The following is a 20,982-nucleotide window of genomic DNA, read 5'->3' as shown; positions in this document are numbered from 1 at the left end:
AGTTAGCCCATACTATTTTTTGGTTCAAATTTCGACATTTTTAGAAAAATGCGAAGCAATTCCAGTAAATACTACATGTATTCAATATTAAATTGGGAAAGTTACAGCTCAATTGGACCACAAGGTTGGGAGATAATGACAGTCTAATATGTTGGCTGATGTGGCCAGTTTTTATTGCCACATGTGCACTTACAAGCGGGACCCATTTGTCTGGAATTATGTCAATGTATCCAAACACTAGATTACGCCTAGTTGCAATGTATTACGCCAATATATGATGTTTTCTGCAACAAACTCGTATAGCAAGTGTTTTGTGCAATATTAGCCCCAATAAGTGATGATTTGTGCAATTCCCTCTCTCTTTGGCACACGCAGTGCAAAAGTTGGGTCAGAACTTGGCTAGCTAGCTGCCACTTTGTAAACACCACTAGGTGAGGAGATGGCTAAGCTAGAAAACATCACATAGCAGCTGCCACTTTCTGCGCGCCACTAGTAGCTGACTACTACGGCTAGCTAGAAGCTAATTAGCTGCGTGCTGTCCAATTTGGCTAAGCTAGTGCATGTTCTTTCTTCAGGTCTTGTACGGTGTGACCGCGGAACTGTACTTGTGTCATCATGTGTTCAGTGTTCTGTCACTCTAGGTACTACTAGTAGTCTTCTTTTGGAGGGTTTAGTCTACTTCAGCTACTAGTACTACTACCGGAGTTTCGCTAATCTCCTAATCTTAAGTAAACTGTACGTATATTTATTCAAAACCGGGATGTTTTTTCTCTACAAACTTGGCCAAAATATATAGCTTTTTGTGTGCAAATGAAACATTATATTTCCTGTTGAGACCAGAAGGGTTGTGTTTTCATGTTCAGCCAAAATCCACAACCATACAGTACGTAGATTACTGTCGTTTTTTCACAGAATTTGCATGGACTTTTGGATGAAGTTTTCTTCAGCCAGAGCAGGGCGCGCTAAGTAGTAAGCTTGCCACCGAAACACATACACCGCCGAGCTGCTCATCTCGAGAAACTAAGCCCTCCTCTGCTTCTCCAAGTGAAAATTCCTTGAGTGCGCAGAGAGGAATATTAGCTGGAAATGGGATCCCTCCGTCCAGAGCAAAGGAGCAAAGAAACCGAAAGCGAACGGAGCACGACTTTTGAAGCACCCAGCACAGCCTGTGCATGCATGCTTGATGCTTTGCGCCTTCGATTCTTTTCCCGCCAAAGAAGCAACTCGCGCAGACTCGATCGATCATACAGTACTGTACTTATACTACAGTAAAGTACAGTACACTCCTTCTCCGATCCCTCTCCCTCTCTATACAAAGCATAGCCGACTAGCCGTGGTGACGGTGCACGCGTCCACGCAACAACAGCTGCTACGTCGGCGGCAGAAGGTATATACGCCGCGCGCAGCTACGGTGGGCACCGCGATGCCGGCGACGACGGGGAGCGCCAGGCGGGTGGCCGTGCTCCGCTGCATCGTGGCCGCGCTGGTCGTCACCGTGCTCCTCGCCGGCCTCGTCGTCCTCGTCTTCTGGCTCGTCGTCCGCCCCAAGCCCATCGAGTACAGCGTCGCGCGCGCCGCCGTGCGGCGCTTCCACGTCACCGCGCCGCCCGGCGGGGGCGGCGGCGCCACGCTCAACGCCTCCTTCTACCTCACCCTCGCGGCCGACAACCCGAACCGGCGCGTGTCCATGCGCTACAAGTCGGTCGCCGTCTACGTGCACTACGGCGCGGGCGAGGTGGCGCCTCAGCTGGCGGTCGCCGACGTGCCGGACTTCCACCAGCCCAGCCGGAACGAGACGCGGCTCGAGGTGCGCGCCGTGGCGCGGTCGGCGCCGGTGCCCGACTGGACCGCGCGGGAGCTCGAGCACGACCGCTCCGACGGCGAGGTGGGCGTGGAGGTGCGCGTCACCGCGATCGTCCATTTCCTGGTCGGTGGCGTCAAGTCCAGGCACTACAACATGCGGGCGATCTGCTCCCCGGTGGTCATCGGCTTGTCGCCGTCGTCGGCGAAATCCTTCCGGGGCGTGCCGTGCGACGTTGCAATTTCGTGAGACAGACGTGTACATGCATGGCGTGCGTGCGTGTAATTAACTACTGCAGGGTGTTGGTTTATACTGTGTGATGCTCTTAATTCTTTGTTTTTGAGGTAGCTCATCATTCATGCTGAATGGTGTGATGCTCTTAATTCTTTGTTTGTCATGTTTGTAATATACTATGGCCATGCTTGGATTGCTTTGATACAAGTGCACCTATAGTGATGAGAAAGACATCATTCTCGTGATTTTCATGTCATTTCGATATATATACCAATATATGTACTGCACTAAAAGCAGTGCCAGAGATAGGAGGACTGCCAGAGTTTTGCCCACGGATTGCTCCTGCTCGTGATGTCTTATATTAAAAAAAAATGCCATGTTTTGTTTATTAATTGTTGAGTATACATTGGGCACGGTGCGTTTTTTATAACAACATACATCTACACTAAGAGGTGGGTGATTGCGAACTAACATGTGATTGAGATAGTTAGGTAGACGGTGGTAATATCAGCCCATCAAGGTTCAAGTCTGGTGCTCGCATTTATTCTGGATTTATTTTAGAATTTCCGATGATATGCTTTCAGTTGGAGGAGACGTTCTTGTCGTTTCGGCGATACGCTTTCAGTGGGAGGAGACTTTCCTGTCGATTACGAGGTACCTACGGTGACTTCATAAAATCTCATGATGAGGCGCGGATTTCTTTGCATCCGATACAGCCTTCAATGGTCACACGACATGTTCTTATTGAACGCATTGCTACAGAGTCTTCTCCACCGTGCTCTTCAAGGTGAAAAATCAAGATCTGACTTGCAATGGTTGGATCAAAGACTTCGACGTTTGAGCGTCGCTGCCTTCTTGAAGGCAGTGCTTTCGAATCATTCTCGTATCTCGTGTGTTGTCACTTGTCAACAATATATCTTCATATTAATATATTATCCTTTGTCAAAAAATCTACACTAAGTTAGACCGTGCATGTCAATCCAAGCATGAACGAGAACGGACACACCCTCTTGTACCGCAGCAATTTGATAAGTATCTGGTATTCACTTGTTTTTTTTTTGGGTATATCTCTGGTATCCACTTGAACAATACATTTTGACAGACTAGACATTTTGCAATGCAACAACTGAGTGCAGCCATTTTAAAAAAAAGTTCAATATGTTCTTTCTTGTACCATATCATATCCTCCGGTGGGTGAGATCTAAAGCCAGATAGATGGCTAATGGGGTCCTGCGCGCGCAGCGCCGCGAAGCACGGACAAAACTAGCTAGTTCCATCACACTCGATCAGTGTATCGACCAAGACAGGATTGTAGATTTGCAGTCAGCGAGAGGGCAAGCCGGACAGGATTGTGGATTGCCGTCAGCGCTAAAGGTCAGACGCACCCTACCTTCGTCGCACTACAAAAGTATGTCGTGCGTTATTATTGCTCACTTTGTTCAGATATCCATCCTAGGCCGTCACTTTTGAGTTCTGACCAAGACAAGCTTACGGAAAGAAACATTTGCTTATATATTCCGCGATTTATATAGGGAAATGCTTCCTATCAACCGTTTGATCAACCGGATCTACGTGCACTACGGCGCGGGCGAGGTGGCGAGTCAGCTGGCGGTCGCCGGCGTGCCAGACTTCCACCAGCCCAGCCGGAACGAGACGCGGCTCGAGGTGCGCGCCGGTGCCCGACTGGACCGCGCGGGAGCTCGAGCACGACCGCTCGGACGGCGAGGTGGGCGTGGAGGTGCGCGTCACCGCGATCGTCCATTTCCTGGTTGGCGGCGTCAAGTCCAGGCACTACGACATGCGGGAGATCTGCTCCCCGGTGGTCATCGGCTTGTCGGCGCACTCCTTCCGGGGCGTGCCGTGCGACGTCGCAATTTCGTAAGGTAGACCGTGCATGTCCATCCAATGACGAAACGAGCACAAACACCCGTTCTCTTACTACAAAGGCCTTTGATGTCTGGTATCTAGGTTTGAATATTGTGATTTTTTGATAAAGGGTAAATTTTATTGGCTCAAAATAAAACATCAAGAAAATACAAACATAATGAGCATACATCCGGCCTTTGCATAACTAAGATGTACACACCCAACATCAACGCACACACACAAAACAACACACCGATAAATAGCAAAGTCAAATAAGACCAAAGTTATGCACGGGCGATAAAAAAACACAAAAATGATCAGATCGATGATCGGCAAACTAAAACGGTGACCGTATCCGCACCAACCATCCCATGGCATCATACGACCGACGAGATTCTTCTACAGCAACGCCTTCAGAAAGGGACTGGCGCTCAAACGCCACCGTCACCGGATCCAACCATCCAAGGTCAGAATCTAGGTTTTCACCCTGAAGAACCTGAACGAGCATATGCGAGCAATGCCTTCAAGAAGGTAATGATGTAAAAGCATCACCATTGCCAGGTATAACCAACTCGGGTCAGACCTAGGCTTTCACCCCGGAGCTCGAGACCAGGTGCTTAAGCAGCACCACCATCGACATCATATGTGTTGTCACCACCACTTTTCCACGATCCCAACAGCTGCATGCGATGTGCTCAGGTGCTGCATAACCATCCCTTTGCGTCAAGGCGCCGTCCATAGTTTTTATCTTCCGACTGAAGTAAACCACCGGATCTTGAGAGAGCACCCTCAAAAAGACCTTTCGGTGATCACCGTGCTTCACAACAAGTCTGCTGCCGCATGTCGGGGTGGTCGCCACAATGATCGACACCACCACCTTCCCACCTAGCCGAAGATAGCCCCGCCCATGCCCGTCGGGGTGTCATGGCCTGAACTGAAGCATGAAAGGCATATCACCGTCGCCGGCCTGCGAAGAACCTATGATGGTCACCAAAATCCGCAGTTCGACGACGGATTAGCCGATGCCGGCATGGTCAGGCCGGATCCAGGCGAGGGGCTGGCACGTCCTGGTGCTTGTCTCTGCGGCTAAGTGCGTCCTTGTGCGAGGCACCGACAGACGTAATAGCCGAGAGTAGGTTGCTGGATCACGTCCACATACAACACAAGGAAGCGGTGACCGGTAACCTGGATTGCATCCATCTAAGCACGATTTGGACATGCAAACAACAGGGTATCCATCTGAGCACGTTTTGGACATGCAAACCGCTCAGGTTGGATCCGTCTGCTATGGCTGTTTTCACCGGGTCTTTTGACCGAGCAAGAACATGCCGCAACCACCGTCATCCGTGGATCCAACAGCCGCTGCCGAGGCTCCGCTCCTGCCGCTGCACGCGCCGCCATCCGCGGATCCGACGGCCGCCGCCGGGGCTCCACCTCTGGCCGATCCAATCTGCACATAGATCCACCAACTGCCGTCTTGTCGCCGGAACAGAGAGAGGCCCCACCGCCGCTGCCGCCGCACAAGCTTTGCCTGGCGCTGGCCTCCGGCGGCGGTGAGGGGTTAGGAACCGGTGATGCACGAGCTTGCTAGGTTGACTTAGATTTTCATCAATTGTTGATTGGTTTGAGGAGCCTATGAATCAAATTGTATCATTCCTTACAAACGATGTATCTCTTATTCGGTTGAATAAGGTTCATATGTTATTTCAAAAAACAGAAAGCCCTTTGATGTCCGGTATCCACTTGAACAATACATTTTGACAGACCAGATATTTTGCACTGCAACAACTGAGAGCGGCCAACTTAAAAACAAAAGTTCGAGATGTTCTTTCTGGTACCTCCTCTGGTGGGTGATATCCAACGGCAGATAGATGGCTAATGGGGTCTTGCGCGCGCAGCACCATGAAACACGGACAAAACTAGCTCAGTAGCTAGTTCCATCACGCTCGATTTGATACAAGACAGGATTGTAGATCTGCAGTCAGCGAGAGGTCGGCCCGGACAGGATTGCGGATTGCCGTCAGCGCCAGAGGTCAGACGCACCCTACCTGGGATCGCACTATAAATATATCGTGCGTTATTCTTGCTCACTTTGTTCAGATATATCCTAGGTTGTCACTTTTGACTATGACAAGCTTACGGAAACAAACATTTGCTTATATATTCCGCGAGTTATATATATGACCCAATTGTCATTGATAACTAAAATCAATGTTCTACTAGCTTTTATTTTTATTTTTATTTTTTTAAAGGATTACTCCGGCTTTGCATCAGAGTGATGCATGCAGCCCCTTTATTAGACAAAGTATCTGAAAAATCTGAGATCCATAACAAGCTCGCTAAGAGCTCAAGAACTTACAGAAAGGTAAAAAATGCTAAAAGCGGCGAAAATAAGACGAGATGACTAAACAACTATTGTATTACTGAATCGCATTCAAACCGGTTATAGATATCTTGAGCTACCATCTCCCGTCAGGCAGATCCGGTAACCAAGGACTTCCTGGGTTCCGCAAAAATGAGTAACGACCATATAAGAATCTAAGCAGTGGCCCTGTAAATAACCTTAGGAAGAGGTCCTGTTGGGAAGGAATTGCTGAATGAAAACAAAATTCATGTCCAAAAACCCTGACCAAATAAAAGGAATAACAAATTCGACTAGCTTTCATCACGATGTTGGAGAAGAAGCGGATAGTGGCCACACCGTCAACCTTTTCGTCTACAAGCATACGTTTAGATATACGTACCCTCAGTCCTCACCCTTGTGCGGGGGCGCCGAGTCCCCGCACGTGCTTTTATTTGGTTTTTGATTTTTAAACTTTTATATCTTTTGAACAAACATTTTAAATTAAATTCTATTTTCATATTCGTGTTTCTCGCAACGAGGGCTTTCAAATAAGAGCCATTTTAAATACGTTTTGACGACTTTTAAAAATATATGTTCAGTTTCAACTTATAAAACCTAGTAGCTTCAGATAAAAAATCATAAGTTTCAACGACTGAAACTTAAAATTTACTGTGCCCTCATGCGGAATTCGACTATTCCACGAATTGAGAGGCAATCAAGCGGCTGGACATGGCTTGGCAGGTGTGTGCCCCTGTGAATTTTCGAAATGCACCCACACACTTTACTTTATGGGCACTTTTAAGAGACTGGGCCAATAAATCTTAAATTTGATAAAGTCACCACATGAGCCTTGTAGTCGACTGGGACAGCGCGGGTAAAATTGCTATTAGCAGCGTGGGTACCCGCGCTATTAGTATCGCGCTACAGCTAATAGTTAGTAGTAGCGTGGGAGAAACCCGCGTTACTACTTAGTAGTAGCGTGTGCCACCCACGCTACTGCTATTACAGACTCGCGCTACTACTAATGAAGTAGTAGTAGCGTGCCTACAGTACTAGCGCTACTAGTATCCTAAATATTAGTAGGGCACTTTTCTCCCAACGCTACTAGTAGCAAATTAGGAATTAAAAAAAATAAAAATACGCTACTAGTAGCAAATTAGGAATTAAAAAAATAAAAATAGATGCAGCATTCATGAATGGAGATCAGAGACACATCCAGTGCAAAATAAATTTCACAGAACCATCTTAACACTTGCAGTGTTCATGGATGCAACATTCAACATCTCAACTCGAAGAGATCACGAGGACACACACAACCATCATCAAAAGGTTGGTACCTTCCCTAGCGTTTCACCACCAACCTAACCAGACCACTTCTCTAGATGTATGTACAAAGCGTCGAGGTCCTCCACCTTGAGGAACTCCGGACGGTGGCGTCGTCCTCCACCTCGGTGACTTCCGTACGGTGGCGTCGAGGTCCTCCACACCGGGGACCTCCTGGCGTCGCAATCACCTGGACGATAATCTATATGACGCGGTCGCGGGGCTTCATGGTGAAGTCTGCCTCCGAGTAGTTGAAGAGCACGACTCCCATTGGGTCGCAGTAGTCCTCGTCGATCACCCTACACCCAGTCGAGAAAGTGAAAACTTGTTAGTTTGCGCCCTCGTGCAGATCCAGTAGGATATTTTCTTCAATTATCTGTCTCTTTTAGTCTATTATGAATCTTCAAAACGGAAAAACACCTACTAAATGCATACCCTAGTTGTATGTGTTCATGCTATCTTCTTGTTTTGGTGCATTCAAGAAATACTAGTGTATTTGAGCTATATATGCTTGAAATATTTGAACAGTTAACATCTGTTCAAAATTTATCATTTTATGGATAGGGAAATCGCCAACAAAGGACATCAGAAAATTGATTCCCACTGCACTTCAAAACAGCGCCGGGGTCGACGTTGACTCTCCGGAGAGCACCATTTTAAATCGGGCAAAAAAATGTATAGAGGGAGTGATCTAAACGCTCTTATATTAGTTTAAAGAGGGAGTAGTATATAAGGATGCCCATCATCTTGTGGAAAAATGTACTAGCTACCAATAATGAACTACTCACGTTGAACAATTTAAATTCGAAGAATTGTGAATAATGATTCAGCTTACACATCCTATAAACAAAATGGTCAACTCCATGATGTATCCATCAACTACCTAAATGTTAACATGGAAACCTTCCATAATATATAGACGGGAAAGAGATAGCAAAATGGATCATGCTTGAGATAGAGATTCTTACTGCAAATCTTAACAGAAGACATGACTTGCCAACACCTGAGTCTCCAATAAGCAATAGCTTGAAGAGGTAATCACTGCATGGTCAAATAAGAGAATGTTAGTCTCCAGCAAACACAGTGCGCAGAGAATAAAAAAAGTAGTGGTGACATTTTCAAGATGATAAAAAAGGGCAGCGCACTGCACATAGCTCTTGCTTGTGCAGGGTTCGCGGAAGGGTCCGGCCACTTCCAAAGATGATAATAAGATACAATAACTATGTCCAGGCTTGGAAGATTGAAAATAAATTAAAAAAGAAATGTATTCAAGATAATAACACACAACAATTAGATGGAATAATATTGTCAGGCTTAGAAAAGTAAGCAGCGACAGATGAAGGGACATTTTGCTGTTTAATACTCAGCCAAAATGCCAGTTTTGCTAAGCTAATAGATCCCTATGTACTGGTGTGTGATTACTGTGATAGAATGTAAAAATACTTCCCCTTGCAGCATTAAGATATAATGATATTGTAACATTGAATGAGTGGAGTCCAAGCACAGTTACAGCGGTAACCGAACAAACAGTTATATCAGCCCATGATTGTCACAGTTATACAACATGAAGAGACAGAGCATTTGGCCGTGCTTGTAAAGGATGTTAAGCAGACTTGTGCACTCTACCCACATCTATGCAGTATGGAGACGGATTGGATCATGGATGCAAAGTGACTGCGAAACTAGAGATGGTGCAAAGTGACATTAGCATACATAATTCACCAAAACTGACCTATTCTCTATTCCTCTGTCTTATTCTTTTACTGCCGTTAGATAGTAGTATTAGGAATCTAAAATCCACAATAAACAACGCTGGAAACACTAATCATAACGATCGGGTAAAAAAAGAGTACATCCACCCATCGGCATGGAGCGAGATAGGTGCACACAGCAAACGATTTCGCATCAGATTTCACCTAATTTAAATACAAACTCTGCTGGAAACGTTGCATTCCCCTCGCGGACACAATCCATACCAAGAAAAAAACGACACGATTCTGCTGGGATCGAGAGTCAACCCCCGCGCGCGCCAGATCCAGCGAGATCTCAGCCTAAAAGCCCCAGCCCCGGTCGAAATTGCTGGGGGCGAAGCAGAGGAGGGAGGGAGGGACTTACTACTCGGGATTCATGGTGGGATATGGGCACTCCCGCGGTGTCCAATCTCTCTCGCAGGCAGGAGGACGGGGATCGGCTTGTCGGCGGGGATCGAGATCGAGTCCTGGGCGGGCGGAGGCAGGCGGCCTCACGACTTCCCCGAGTTCTTGGCGTCTCGCTCTTCCCATGAATCAATCAACAATGCGTTGGGAGAGGACCTGGCTCCAGCAGACCAGCCCGATTTTATTGGTCATGGTCTTGTGAACGGCCTTCTTCTTCCTGTCATCAGTGGAAAACTAAGTAGGAGTATAACAAGAGGAGAAAGGTTTCATGTTTTTGTAGTCTGAAGCGTCCAATAAATGGCACTCAGTGACTAATAAATCTAGAAATGCAACACCAGTATGTTTGGATGATAATCAATATGCTTAGTGAGCACGCTTCAATTTTGGCATTTCTACAGAGAGAGCAGCAACGATCCACGAGGCATAAATCAGTCATTCTGAAGAAACATTCTAGGTCTGAGGCAATCGATTCATAGAGAAAAATGGGTATCTGTAGAAACACATAACGTGCTGAAAGCAGGAAATGCTACTGCTGGTATCAAAACCAATATAGCAATACTTATGGAAGACAATAACAAGGTTAAACAAAGAAAGCACCTGTGCACGCTGCCCTTGCCCCCGGTGCGCACGGTGCCGGCCATCTTCTTCAGCTTGTCAACATTCATCTACACGAAACACACTTTCTTTAACAACAGCTGGGCAGGGGAGCAAAAAAGGGATCTAATTAGAGCTAGCTGTGGAAGCAGAGTACGAGGCATGGCAGTGTCCAGTCACTGGCTACTCAGGCCGCGTGTGCTCTTCAGCCAAGAAGCATAGCCATGGCTCAGCCGCGAGTTCGCAAATCCAGCAGCCGCCGATTCGTCCTAACCTACCGACCCCCAATCCACCTTGAACGACGGAGCAGCAGCCAGATCGAATCTCACGAGCGCATACCCCTCCGGCGCCTGCCTACCCGTCCGTCGGGCAAATCCAACCTAACCCGTGGATGGGACCAAGACGGCAGCCAGCGAATCCACATGAAGGACAGATCGACGGCGCCGCACCATTCCTCTCCGACCATCGACCCGCCCGCCCGCACGCCATGTGATCAAACTAAAAGCTGCGGCTAGAGAGTAGAGCCGTGAGGAGAGGAGGAGATGGGCGCTGGGGTCTCACCTTGGGCAGCCGACGACAGCGGTGGCGGCGAGGGGTTTGGGGGGATTAGCGGGAGAAGATAGGGAGGGGTCGGGAGGCCAACCACTGTGAAAGGGTGGGTGGTGGAGGCGGTGAGGAGATCATGGGGAGAGGAGCCGGGGTGGGGTGGACCGAGGAACATGTGAGTTCGTGAGAGAGTATTTTTTAGGGATGGGAGAGAGATTGGTGGGGTGGACACGCTTAGTAGTAGCGTGGGGGTCTTACCTGCGCTACTACTACTTACTTAGTAGTAGCGCCGGTTTTATACCCCTCGCTACTACTATGGCCTATCCCGGGGGCATTGTTGGAGACCACTTAGTAGCAGCGCGGGTTTATACCCCTCGCTACTACTATCAACTTAGTAGTAGCGCGGTTTTTATACACCTCTCTACTACTAATTAGCAGTAGCGCCCACTTTTAAACCGCGCTACTGATAAACTTCTGTATATAAGGTTTTCCCTAGTAGTGGGCCCCTAGATGGGATCTCACGGGTACAGAAGGTTGCGGCAGTGGAAAATTGTTTTCGTGGCTTCCCTTGTTGGTTTGGGAATATATATGGGTATATATAGGCAAAAGAATTAGGTCAGGAGGTGCCCGATGGGCCCACAAGGGTGGGGGCGCGCCCTTCGTCCTTGTGACCACGTCGTGGCTCCTCCGCTTCATCTCGAAGTCTCCTAGTTGTCTCCTGGTCCAAGAAAAATCATCGCGGAGGTTTTATTCCGTTTGGACTCCGTTTGGAATTCTTTTTCTGTGAAACTCAAAAACAAGGTAAAAACAGGAACTGGCACTGGGCTTTAGGTTAATAGGTTAGTCCCAAAAATAATAGAAAATAGCATATAAATGCATATAAAACATCCAAAACAGATAATATAATTGCATGGAACAATAAAAAATTATAGATATGTTGGAGACGTATCAATTGTCACCACACTGGACGGCAAGCTTCAAGCACAATCTCTTCGTGATGCTCCACATGAACTTGCACACCTTGATGACGATCACCACTTGATGTCATCCTCCATGGGTTTATGATACCTCCCTTTTGATGCACGACCATGGAAACATACCTAACCCCACAAACAACTCTCACATAGACCACGGGTTAGTACACAAAGCATAATGGACAATGCTTACCATACCATGGGATCCCTTGATCCCTCTCGGTACATCTTGTACGTTTTGTGTGTTGATCAATGATGTCGCTTGAAGATACGTCGGCTTTTCCCCAAAGAGGAAGGGATGATGCAGCACATCGGTGGTAGGTATTTCCCTCAGATATGAAACCAAGGTTATCAAACCAGTAGGAGAACCAAGCAACACAACGTAATCAGCCCCTCCACACAAATGACAACCACTCGCAACCCGACGTGTTAAAGGAGTTGTCAATCCCTTTGGGGTAACGGCGCCAGAAATGGCGTGTTGATGGGAGAGAGTTGTAAGTATTGATAGATCGAACGCCAAATAAAATAAATTGCAGCAAGGTATTTTTGGTTTTTTTGGTTTAATAGATCTGAAAATAAAAGCAAATAAACATATATCACAAAGGAAAATTATATGAGAAAGAGACCCATGGGCCATAGGTTTCACTAGTGGCTTCTCTCGAGAAAAATAGCAAAGTGGTGGGTGAACAAATTACTGTTGGGCAATTGATAGAACCTCAAATAATTATGATGATATCCAGGCAATGATCATTACATAGGTATCACATCCAAGATTAGTAGACCGACTCCTGCCTGCATCTACTACTATTACTCCACACATCGACCGCTATCCAGCATGCATCTAGTGTATTAAGTTCATGGAAAAACGGAGTAATGCAATAAGAATGATGAAATGATGTAGACGAGATCCATTTATCTATGGCGGTAGATATAGATCCCATCTTTTTATCCTTTGTAGCAACGATACATACGTGTCGGTTCCCTTTCTGTCACTGGGATCAGGCACCGTAAGATCGAACCCACTAACGGGCACCTCTTCCCATTGCAAGATAGATCAAGTTGGCCAAACAAAACCCAAATATCGGAGAAGAAATACAAGGCTATAAGAGATCATTCATAAAAGAGATCAAAGAAATTCAAATACTTTCATGGATATAAAAAGATAGATCTGATCATAAACTCAAAGTTCATCGATCCCAACAAACACACCGCAAAAGAGTACATCATATGGATCTCCAAGAGACCATCGTATTAAGAATAAAAAGAGAGAGAGAGAGAAATCCATCTAGCTACTAACTATGGACCCGAAGTCTATAAAGAACTACTCACGCATCATCGGAGAGGCACCAATGGAAGTGGTGAACCCCTCTGTGATGGTGTCTAGATTGGATATGGTGGTTCTGGACTGTGGCGGCTCGATGAATATTTCCTCGACTCCCCTAGGGTTTTGGGAATATTGGGGTATTTATAGAGCAAAGAGGCGGTTCGGGGGGCACCCGAGGTGGGCACAACCCACCAGGTCACGCCTGGGCCTCCTGGCGCGCCCTGGTGGCTTGTCCCCTCCTCGGGACTCCCCCCCAGGTGCAACCAGGGCCCAATGTCTTCCTTCTGGTCCAGAAAAAATCTCCGTGAAGTTTCATGGCATTTGGACTCCATTTGATATTGATTTTCTGCGATGTAAAAAACATGGGAAAACAACAACTGGCACTTGGCACTATGTCAATAGGTTAGTACCAAAAAATGATATAAAATGACTATAAAATGATTATAAAACATCCAAGATTGATAATAAAACAACATGGAACAATAAAAAATTATAGATACGTTGGAGACGTATCAACATCCCCAAGCTTAACTCCTACTCGTCCTCGAGTAGGTAAGTGATAAAAACAGAATTTTTGATGTGGAGTGATGTTCATCATGTCATATCATATTCTTTTCTTTATAGCATGGGCATTTGGACTTTTATGTGATTCAAAGCAATAGTCTAGTTTTGACATAATAATTAGATACTCAAGCATATCAACAAGCAACCATGTCTTTCAATATATCAACGCTAAAATAATTTATCCCTAGCCCATCATGCTTAAACATTGATCCATTCATGATACACACTCGAATATTAACTACACTCAATACTTAAGCATGATCATATTGCCTCCTAGTTGGTGCTTTTGTAAGAGAAGATGTAGATTCAAAATAAAAATTGCATAAAGTGAAATAAAGGCCCTTCGCAGAGGGAAGTAGGGATTTGTAGAGGTGTCAGAGCTCAAAGCGAAAAATTTGAGATAAAAACATTTTGAGAGGTGTATCCATCCCACCAACGAAAACGGCTTCAAGTTCCCAATACTTTACATGCATAGATATATCATAGGCGGTTCCCAAACAAAAAATAAATGTTATTCCTTTTTCCACTATAACTTTCACTTTCCATGGCTAACCGTATCCACAGGTGCCCTCCATATCAACACTTTCCAAGGAATTTATTATTTGACAACATAAAGTAAATTCATTTGCTTTTGCATTTCGGGACTGGGTATCCCTAATACCTTTGCCTTACTCTCGTGCAATGACAAGTGAATAAACACTCATCTTGAGAATAACACATCTAGCATGGAAAATATTAGCCACCCCTCACCGCTCCGCGAGCGAAACAAACGCACAAAAGAGAAGTTTATTTTGAAAATTAGATATGGCACATGCAAATTTGCTTAGAACGACAAAAAAATACCGCATATAAGTAGATATAGTGGACTCATGTGGCAAAACTGGTTTAAAGGATTTTGGATGCACAAGTAGTGATCATACTTAGTGCAAAGTGAAGGCTAGCAAAAGATTGGGAAGCGACCAACCAAAAAACGGATAATCTCATAAGAAAGCATTAAGCATAATTAACACCGAATAATGCACCACAAGTAGGATATAATTTCATTGCATGATTATTGACTTTCGTGCATGCATAGGGAATCACAAACCTTAACACCAATATTCTTACTAGAGCATTATTACTCATCAAGATGACTCACATATCACATCATCATATCTCAAAACTATTACTAAGAATCAAGTTTATTTTGTCCAATGATCTTCATGACATTTTTTTTCTCTTTTCTTTATCCTTCTTGGATATCTATCACTTTGGGACTAATTTTCATGTGTTGCTTTTCATAAGCTCAAACAAATATAAGTGAAGACCATGAGCATAACAATTTTTCTTTCTCTCAAAATAATTTAAGTGAAGCAAGAGAGAATTTCTTCAAAATTTTACTAGCTCTCAAATAAATCTAAGTGAGGCAAGAGAGCATTTCTTCAAAAATAACAAAACACACCTTGCTCAAAAAGATATAAGTGAAGCACTAGAGCTAGTCCATTGCTCATAAAAAATTTAAGTGAAGCATAGAGAGCAATTCTAACAAGTCATGACATAATTTTGGCTCTCTCAAATAGGTGTGTCCAGCAAGGATTGATGACTTAAAACACAAAATAAAACAAGCAAAGACGCATATCATACAAGACACTCCAAGCAAAACACATATCATGTGACGAATAAAAATATAGTTTCGAGTAAAATACCGATAGTTGTTGGAAGAAAGCGGGGATGCCACTCGGGGGCATCCCCAACATTAGTTGGTTGATCATTATTGGATAATAGCTTGGGATACCGGGGCATCCCCAAGCTTAGGCTCTTACATCCTTCCTTCATCCATAGTAAGATAACCGAAAACTTGAAAATTTCAATCACACAAAACTCAACAAAGCCTTCATGAGATCCGTTAGTATAAGAATAATAAATCACTACTATAAGTGCTGTATCAAACCAATTCATATTTTCTTTTTGTATTATATCTACTGTATTCCAACTTCTCTATGGTAAGAACTCATCAAAGAAAACCATAGAGCCATCAAAATAAGCACACAACACAAAGAAAAACAGAATCTGTCAAAACAGAACAGTCTGTAGCAATCTAACTATTCTGAATACTTTTGTAGCTCAAAAAACTCTGAAAAATTAGGACGGCCTAAGAAATTTGTATATTGGTCTACTTCAAGTGGAATGGATATTTTATCGCTCTCTGATAAAAAATGAAAATTAATTTCGTGAGCGTAAAAGTTTCTGTTTTTCAGCATGATCAAACAACTATCACCCAAGAAGATCCTAAAGGCTTTACTTGGCACAAACACTAATTAAACATAAAAACACAATCATAACGGTAGAATAATTGTTCTAAGACTCAAGAACAGGAAGAAAAAATCAAAAATAAAATTTATTCATTGGGTTGCCTCCCAACAAGCTCTATAGTTTTACGCCCTTAGCTAGGCATAAAGCAATGATCTAAGTTTTGTCATCTTTGGTTCAAGATCCATAATATGCCCTCATGATTGATTCATAAGGTGGCTTAATTATAGTTCTAGGAAAGTGTTCCATACCCTTCCTCAAAGGAAATTGGAACTTAATATTGCCTTCTTGCATATCAATCACGGCACCGATAGTGCGTAAAAATGGTCTACCAAGAATAATTGGACAAGATGGATTGCAATCAATATCATGAACAATAAAATCTATGGGCACATAATTCCTATTAGTAAGAATAAGAACATCATTAATTCTTCCCATAGGCTTTTTAATAGTAGAATTCGCCAAGTGCAAATTCAAAGAACACTCTTCAAGATCGGTAAGACCAAGCACATCACATAAATATTTCGGAATAGTAGAAACACTAGCACCCAAGTCACACTAAGCAAAACACTCATAATTTTTAATTTTCACTTTGATAGTAGGTTCCCACTCATTATGCAATTTTCTAGGAATTGAAACTTCAAATTCCAATTTTTCTTCAAAAGCTTTCATCATAGCATCAACAATATGTTTAGTAAAAGCTTTATTTTGTTCATAAGCATGGGGTGAATTCATCATGGATTGCAACAAAGAAATAAAATCAATAAAGGAGCAACTATCATAATTAAAGTCTTTGTAATCCAAAAGAGTGGGTGCATCACTAGCTAAAGTTTTTACCTCTTCAAACCCACTTTCATCATTTTTCTCAACAAGATTTTCACCCTCCAAAATATTGGGACGCCTTCTACCTAAAGTTGACTCTTCTCCAATCCCCTTTTCATCAATATTAACTTTACTAAACAAGGAATCAATAGAAGAAACACCAATCATTTTAAGATCTTCATCACTTTTGCGAAAGAAATTACTATTAAATGCTTTTTCTAAGAATTCTATTTTAGCTCTAAGAATAGCAGTTTTTTTCTTACTTTCATCCATAGAAAAATAAAGAGCTATAATTGATTCATCTTCTTTAGGCACAAAAAATTTCATCTCGAGATTTTCCACATCATGAGCAATTCTATCAACACTTGTAGACAAATCATCAATCTTATTCAACTTTTCTTTTATGGAAGTGTTGAAAACTTTTTGTATGTTGATAAATTCTTTAATATTATTCTCAAGATCAGAGGTGTTCCTATTATTATTATAAGATTGATTTACATAGGAATTACCATAATTATTAGAGGAATTACTAGGAAAAGGCCTAGGATTAAAATTACCTCTATAAGCATTGTTGTTGAAATTATTTTGAGAAATGAAATTCACATCAATGGCATCACTATTTTGCTCAATCAAAGTAGACAAAGGCATATCATTAAGATCAATAGGAGCACTTCTACTAGCAACCGAATTCACAAGAGCATCAACTTTTCACTCAAAGAAGAAATTTCTTCAACCGAATTAACTTTTTTACTAGTAGGAACCCTTTCGGTATGCCATTGCGAATAATTTTCCATGATATTGTCAAGCAATTTGTGGCTTCACCCCAAGTAATTTTCATAAAAGTTCCACCCGCGGCGGAATCTAAAAGATTACGAGAAACAAAATTCAACCCCGCATAAAATTTTTGTATGATCATCCAAAGATTTAACCCATGAGTTGGGCAATTCCTTAGCATCATTTTCATCCTTTCCCAAGATTGTGCAACATGCTCATGTTCAAGTTGCTTGGAATTCATGATCTGGGTTCTAAGTGAAATATTTTTTGCGGGAGGAAAATACTTAGTGATAAAAGCATCTTTGCACTTATTCCAAGAATCGATACTATTGCGAGGCAAAGAAGAGAACCAATTTTTTGCAGAATCACGCAAAGAAAAAGGAAATAATTTCATCTTGACCACATCATTGTCCACATCTTTTTTCTTTTGCATATCGCATAATTCCACGAAGGTATTAAGATGGGACGCGACATCCTCATTAGGAGTACAGGAAAATTGATCTTTCATAACAATATTCAGCAAAGCAGTATTAATATCACAAGTCTCTGCACTAGTGGCGGGAGGAGCAAGCGGAGTGCCAATAAAATCATTATTGTTGGTATTTGAGAAATCACATAACTTGGCGTTCTCTTGAGTCATGATGACTATACAACAAGATTGCACTCAAAAATAGATCCGACAAGAAAACGACAAACGGAAAAGAGATATGAATAAAACGGCAAATTTTTGTGAAGTGGGGAGAGGAAAACGAGAGGAAAATGGCAAATAATGTAAATTGCGAGGAGATGAGATATGTGATTAGGAACCTGGTATGTGTTGAAGATCCTTGATACGTCTCCAACGTATCTATAATTTATGAAGTATTCATGCCATGTTTACAATAGTTTTATATGATTTTGTATGACTTGATTAGAACTAACCCGGACTGACGCTGTTTTCATCTGAACTACCGTGGTGTTGTTTTTGTGCAGAAATAAAAGTTCTCCGAATGTGATGAAAATCAACGAAGAATTTTTCTGGAAAATATAAAAAATACTGGAACAAAACTCTACCAGAGGGGAGTCCCGTGGGCCCCACGAGGGTGGGGGTGCACCCCTGTGCCTTGTGGACTTCCCGTGGGGCCCCCTGACTTGTTCTCGACGCCAACCTCTCCTATAAATGCCCAAACCTCTAGAAAATAACCTAAATCGGAAGTTCCGCCGCCGCAAGCCTCTGTAGCCACGAGAAATCAATCTAGGCCCTCTCTGGCACCCTGCCGGAGGGGACCATCATCACCGGAGGCTATGGAGGAGGATCCCGGAGGGGCCATCATCACCATGAAGGCCAAGGACCAGAGGGAGAACCTCTCCCAACCAGGGGGGAGGCCATGGAGGAGGAAGCACAAGGGGAGAACCTCTCCTCCTCTCTCTCGGTGGCGCCGGAGTGCCATCGGGAGGGGAGTCATCGCCGCGGTGATCGTCTTCATAAACATCACCATCATCACCATCCTCATCTCTTTTACGCGATCCACTCTCCTGCACCCTGCTATAATCCCTACTTGAACATGCTGGTTTATGCCACATATTATGATCCAATGATGTGTTGCCATCCTATGATGTTTTGAGTAGATATCCTTTGTCTTTGGGTTGATTGATGATCTAGATTGGTACGAGTTGTATGTTTTATTTTGGTGTTGTCCTATTGTGCCCTCCGTGTCGCGCAAGCGTGAGGGATTCCCGCTGTAGGGTGTTGCAATACGTTCATGATTCGCTTATATGATTCGCTTATAGTGGGTTGCTTGAGTGACAGAAGCATAAACCCGAGTAAGGGGATTGTTGCGTATGGGATAAAGGGGACTTGATGCTTTAATGCTATGGTTGGGTTTTACCTTAGTGATCTTTAGTAGTTGCGGATGCTTGCTAGAGTTCCAATCATAAGTGCATATGATCCAAGAAGAGAAAGTATGTTAGCTTATGCCTCTCCCTCATATGAAATTGCAATGACGACTATCGGTCTTGTTAACAATTGCCTAGGACAATTCCGCACACCGACCCATCATTATTCCACACTCGCTATTTATAATATTTAGTAATATATTCTAACTTTATGATAACAACACCTACTTTCATATTTTACCTCTCTGATACCATGTAAAGTTATCCTCTTCATACCCACAACATAGTTTTATTTCTCGTTTCTAGTTGGAAGCAAATGTTCGGTGTACATAGAGTCGTATCAGTGGCAGATTGGACTTGAGAGAATATTGATCTTATCTTTAGCTCCTTGTGGGTTCGACAATCCATACTTATCACTTCCACCTTTGGGAATTACTATGATGATTCCCTGCACTTGGGGATTATCAAGCTCTTTTATGGCGCCGTTGCCGGGGAGCAATAGCATGGGGTTGATTATCTCGTGTGTGCTTGTTTGCTTTCTTCACTAAGTAGATTTTGTTTTTCCTTTTTCTTTCTGTTTAGTTGTGGGTGAAACATACAAAAAAATTTAAAATAATGAAAGTAAAAAAATTACTTGCCTCTCATACCTAAAAAGTTTTTCAATAAGAGAAGTGATTGGAAGATTATGCATTGGAGAAGTGAGGGTTGACCTTGAACACTTGTGTTCATGCTCATGGAAACAATGTAAAACATTTCAGGGAAGCTTCTCTGAAAATAATTATCCCCTATTATAAAAATAATATGCCAAGCTTCAGTTTTAGGATGACTAGATTGCTTGTTTACTATGTACAGTACAAAAACAGAAACTTTGGCTGTAGCGCGTCATTTTATTTTATTTACTGGAAAGTAAAATGGGTCTGACACTTTTTGAACATTACTTCTGTACAAATTGTTTAAATTTTCATATTTTTTAGAATTTTTTGGAGTTACAGAAGTTTACTAAACTTCCAGATTACTACAGTCTGTCCTGTTTTTAACAGATTCTATTTTCTATGAGTTGTTCGCTTATTTTGATGAATCTATGGGTAGTATCGGGGGGTATGAACCATGGTGAAGTTGGAATACAGTAGATATAGTTCTAATATGAAATTGGAATAAGTTTACAACAGTACCTAAAGGTAGTGATTTGCTTTATTACATTAATGGATCTCACAAAGTTTTTGTTAAAGTTTTGTGTGGATGAAGTGTTCGAAGATCGAGGAGCTATCAATATGAGAAGAATAAAGAGAGGCAATAGCTCAAGCTTGGGGATGCCCAAGGCACCCCAAGTAAATATTTCAAGGATACTCAAGCATCTAAGCTTGGGGATGCCCCGGTTGGCATCCCATCCTTCTTCTTCAACAATTATTGGTATACCTCGGTTTTTGTTTTGTTCACATAATTTGTGTCCTTTGTGTTTTTGTTTTTCCTTTAAGAACCATGCTAGTATGAGATAG

At 43.2% G+C, this 20,982-nt stretch overlaps 1 protein-coding gene across 1 annotated transcript; it reads left to right on the top strand.

The window, feature by feature from the left end:
- Positions 1–1,288: 1,288 nt before the first annotated feature.
- LOC125533845 (uncharacterized protein At1g08160) lies at positions 1,289–2,289 on the top strand. Its single transcript, XM_048697181.2, has one exon. It carries the CDS (start codon positions 1,424–1,426, stop codon positions 2,048–2,050), a length of 627 nt encoding a protein of 208 aa, XP_048553138.1. The 5' UTR covers positions 1,289–1,423; the 3' UTR covers positions 2,051–2,289.
- The last annotated feature ends 18,693 nt before the right edge of the window (positions 2,290–20,982 follow it).

Source organism: Triticum urartu, chromosome 1A (genome assembly GCF_056163025.1).
Source record: "Triticum urartu cultivar PI428250 chromosome 1A, HENAU_Tu73, whole genome shotgun sequence".
Lineage (NCBI taxonomy): Eukaryota > Viridiplantae > Streptophyta > Magnoliopsida > Poales > Poaceae > Triticum > Triticum urartu.
This window is presented reverse-complemented; position numbering and strand designations above follow the sequence as displayed.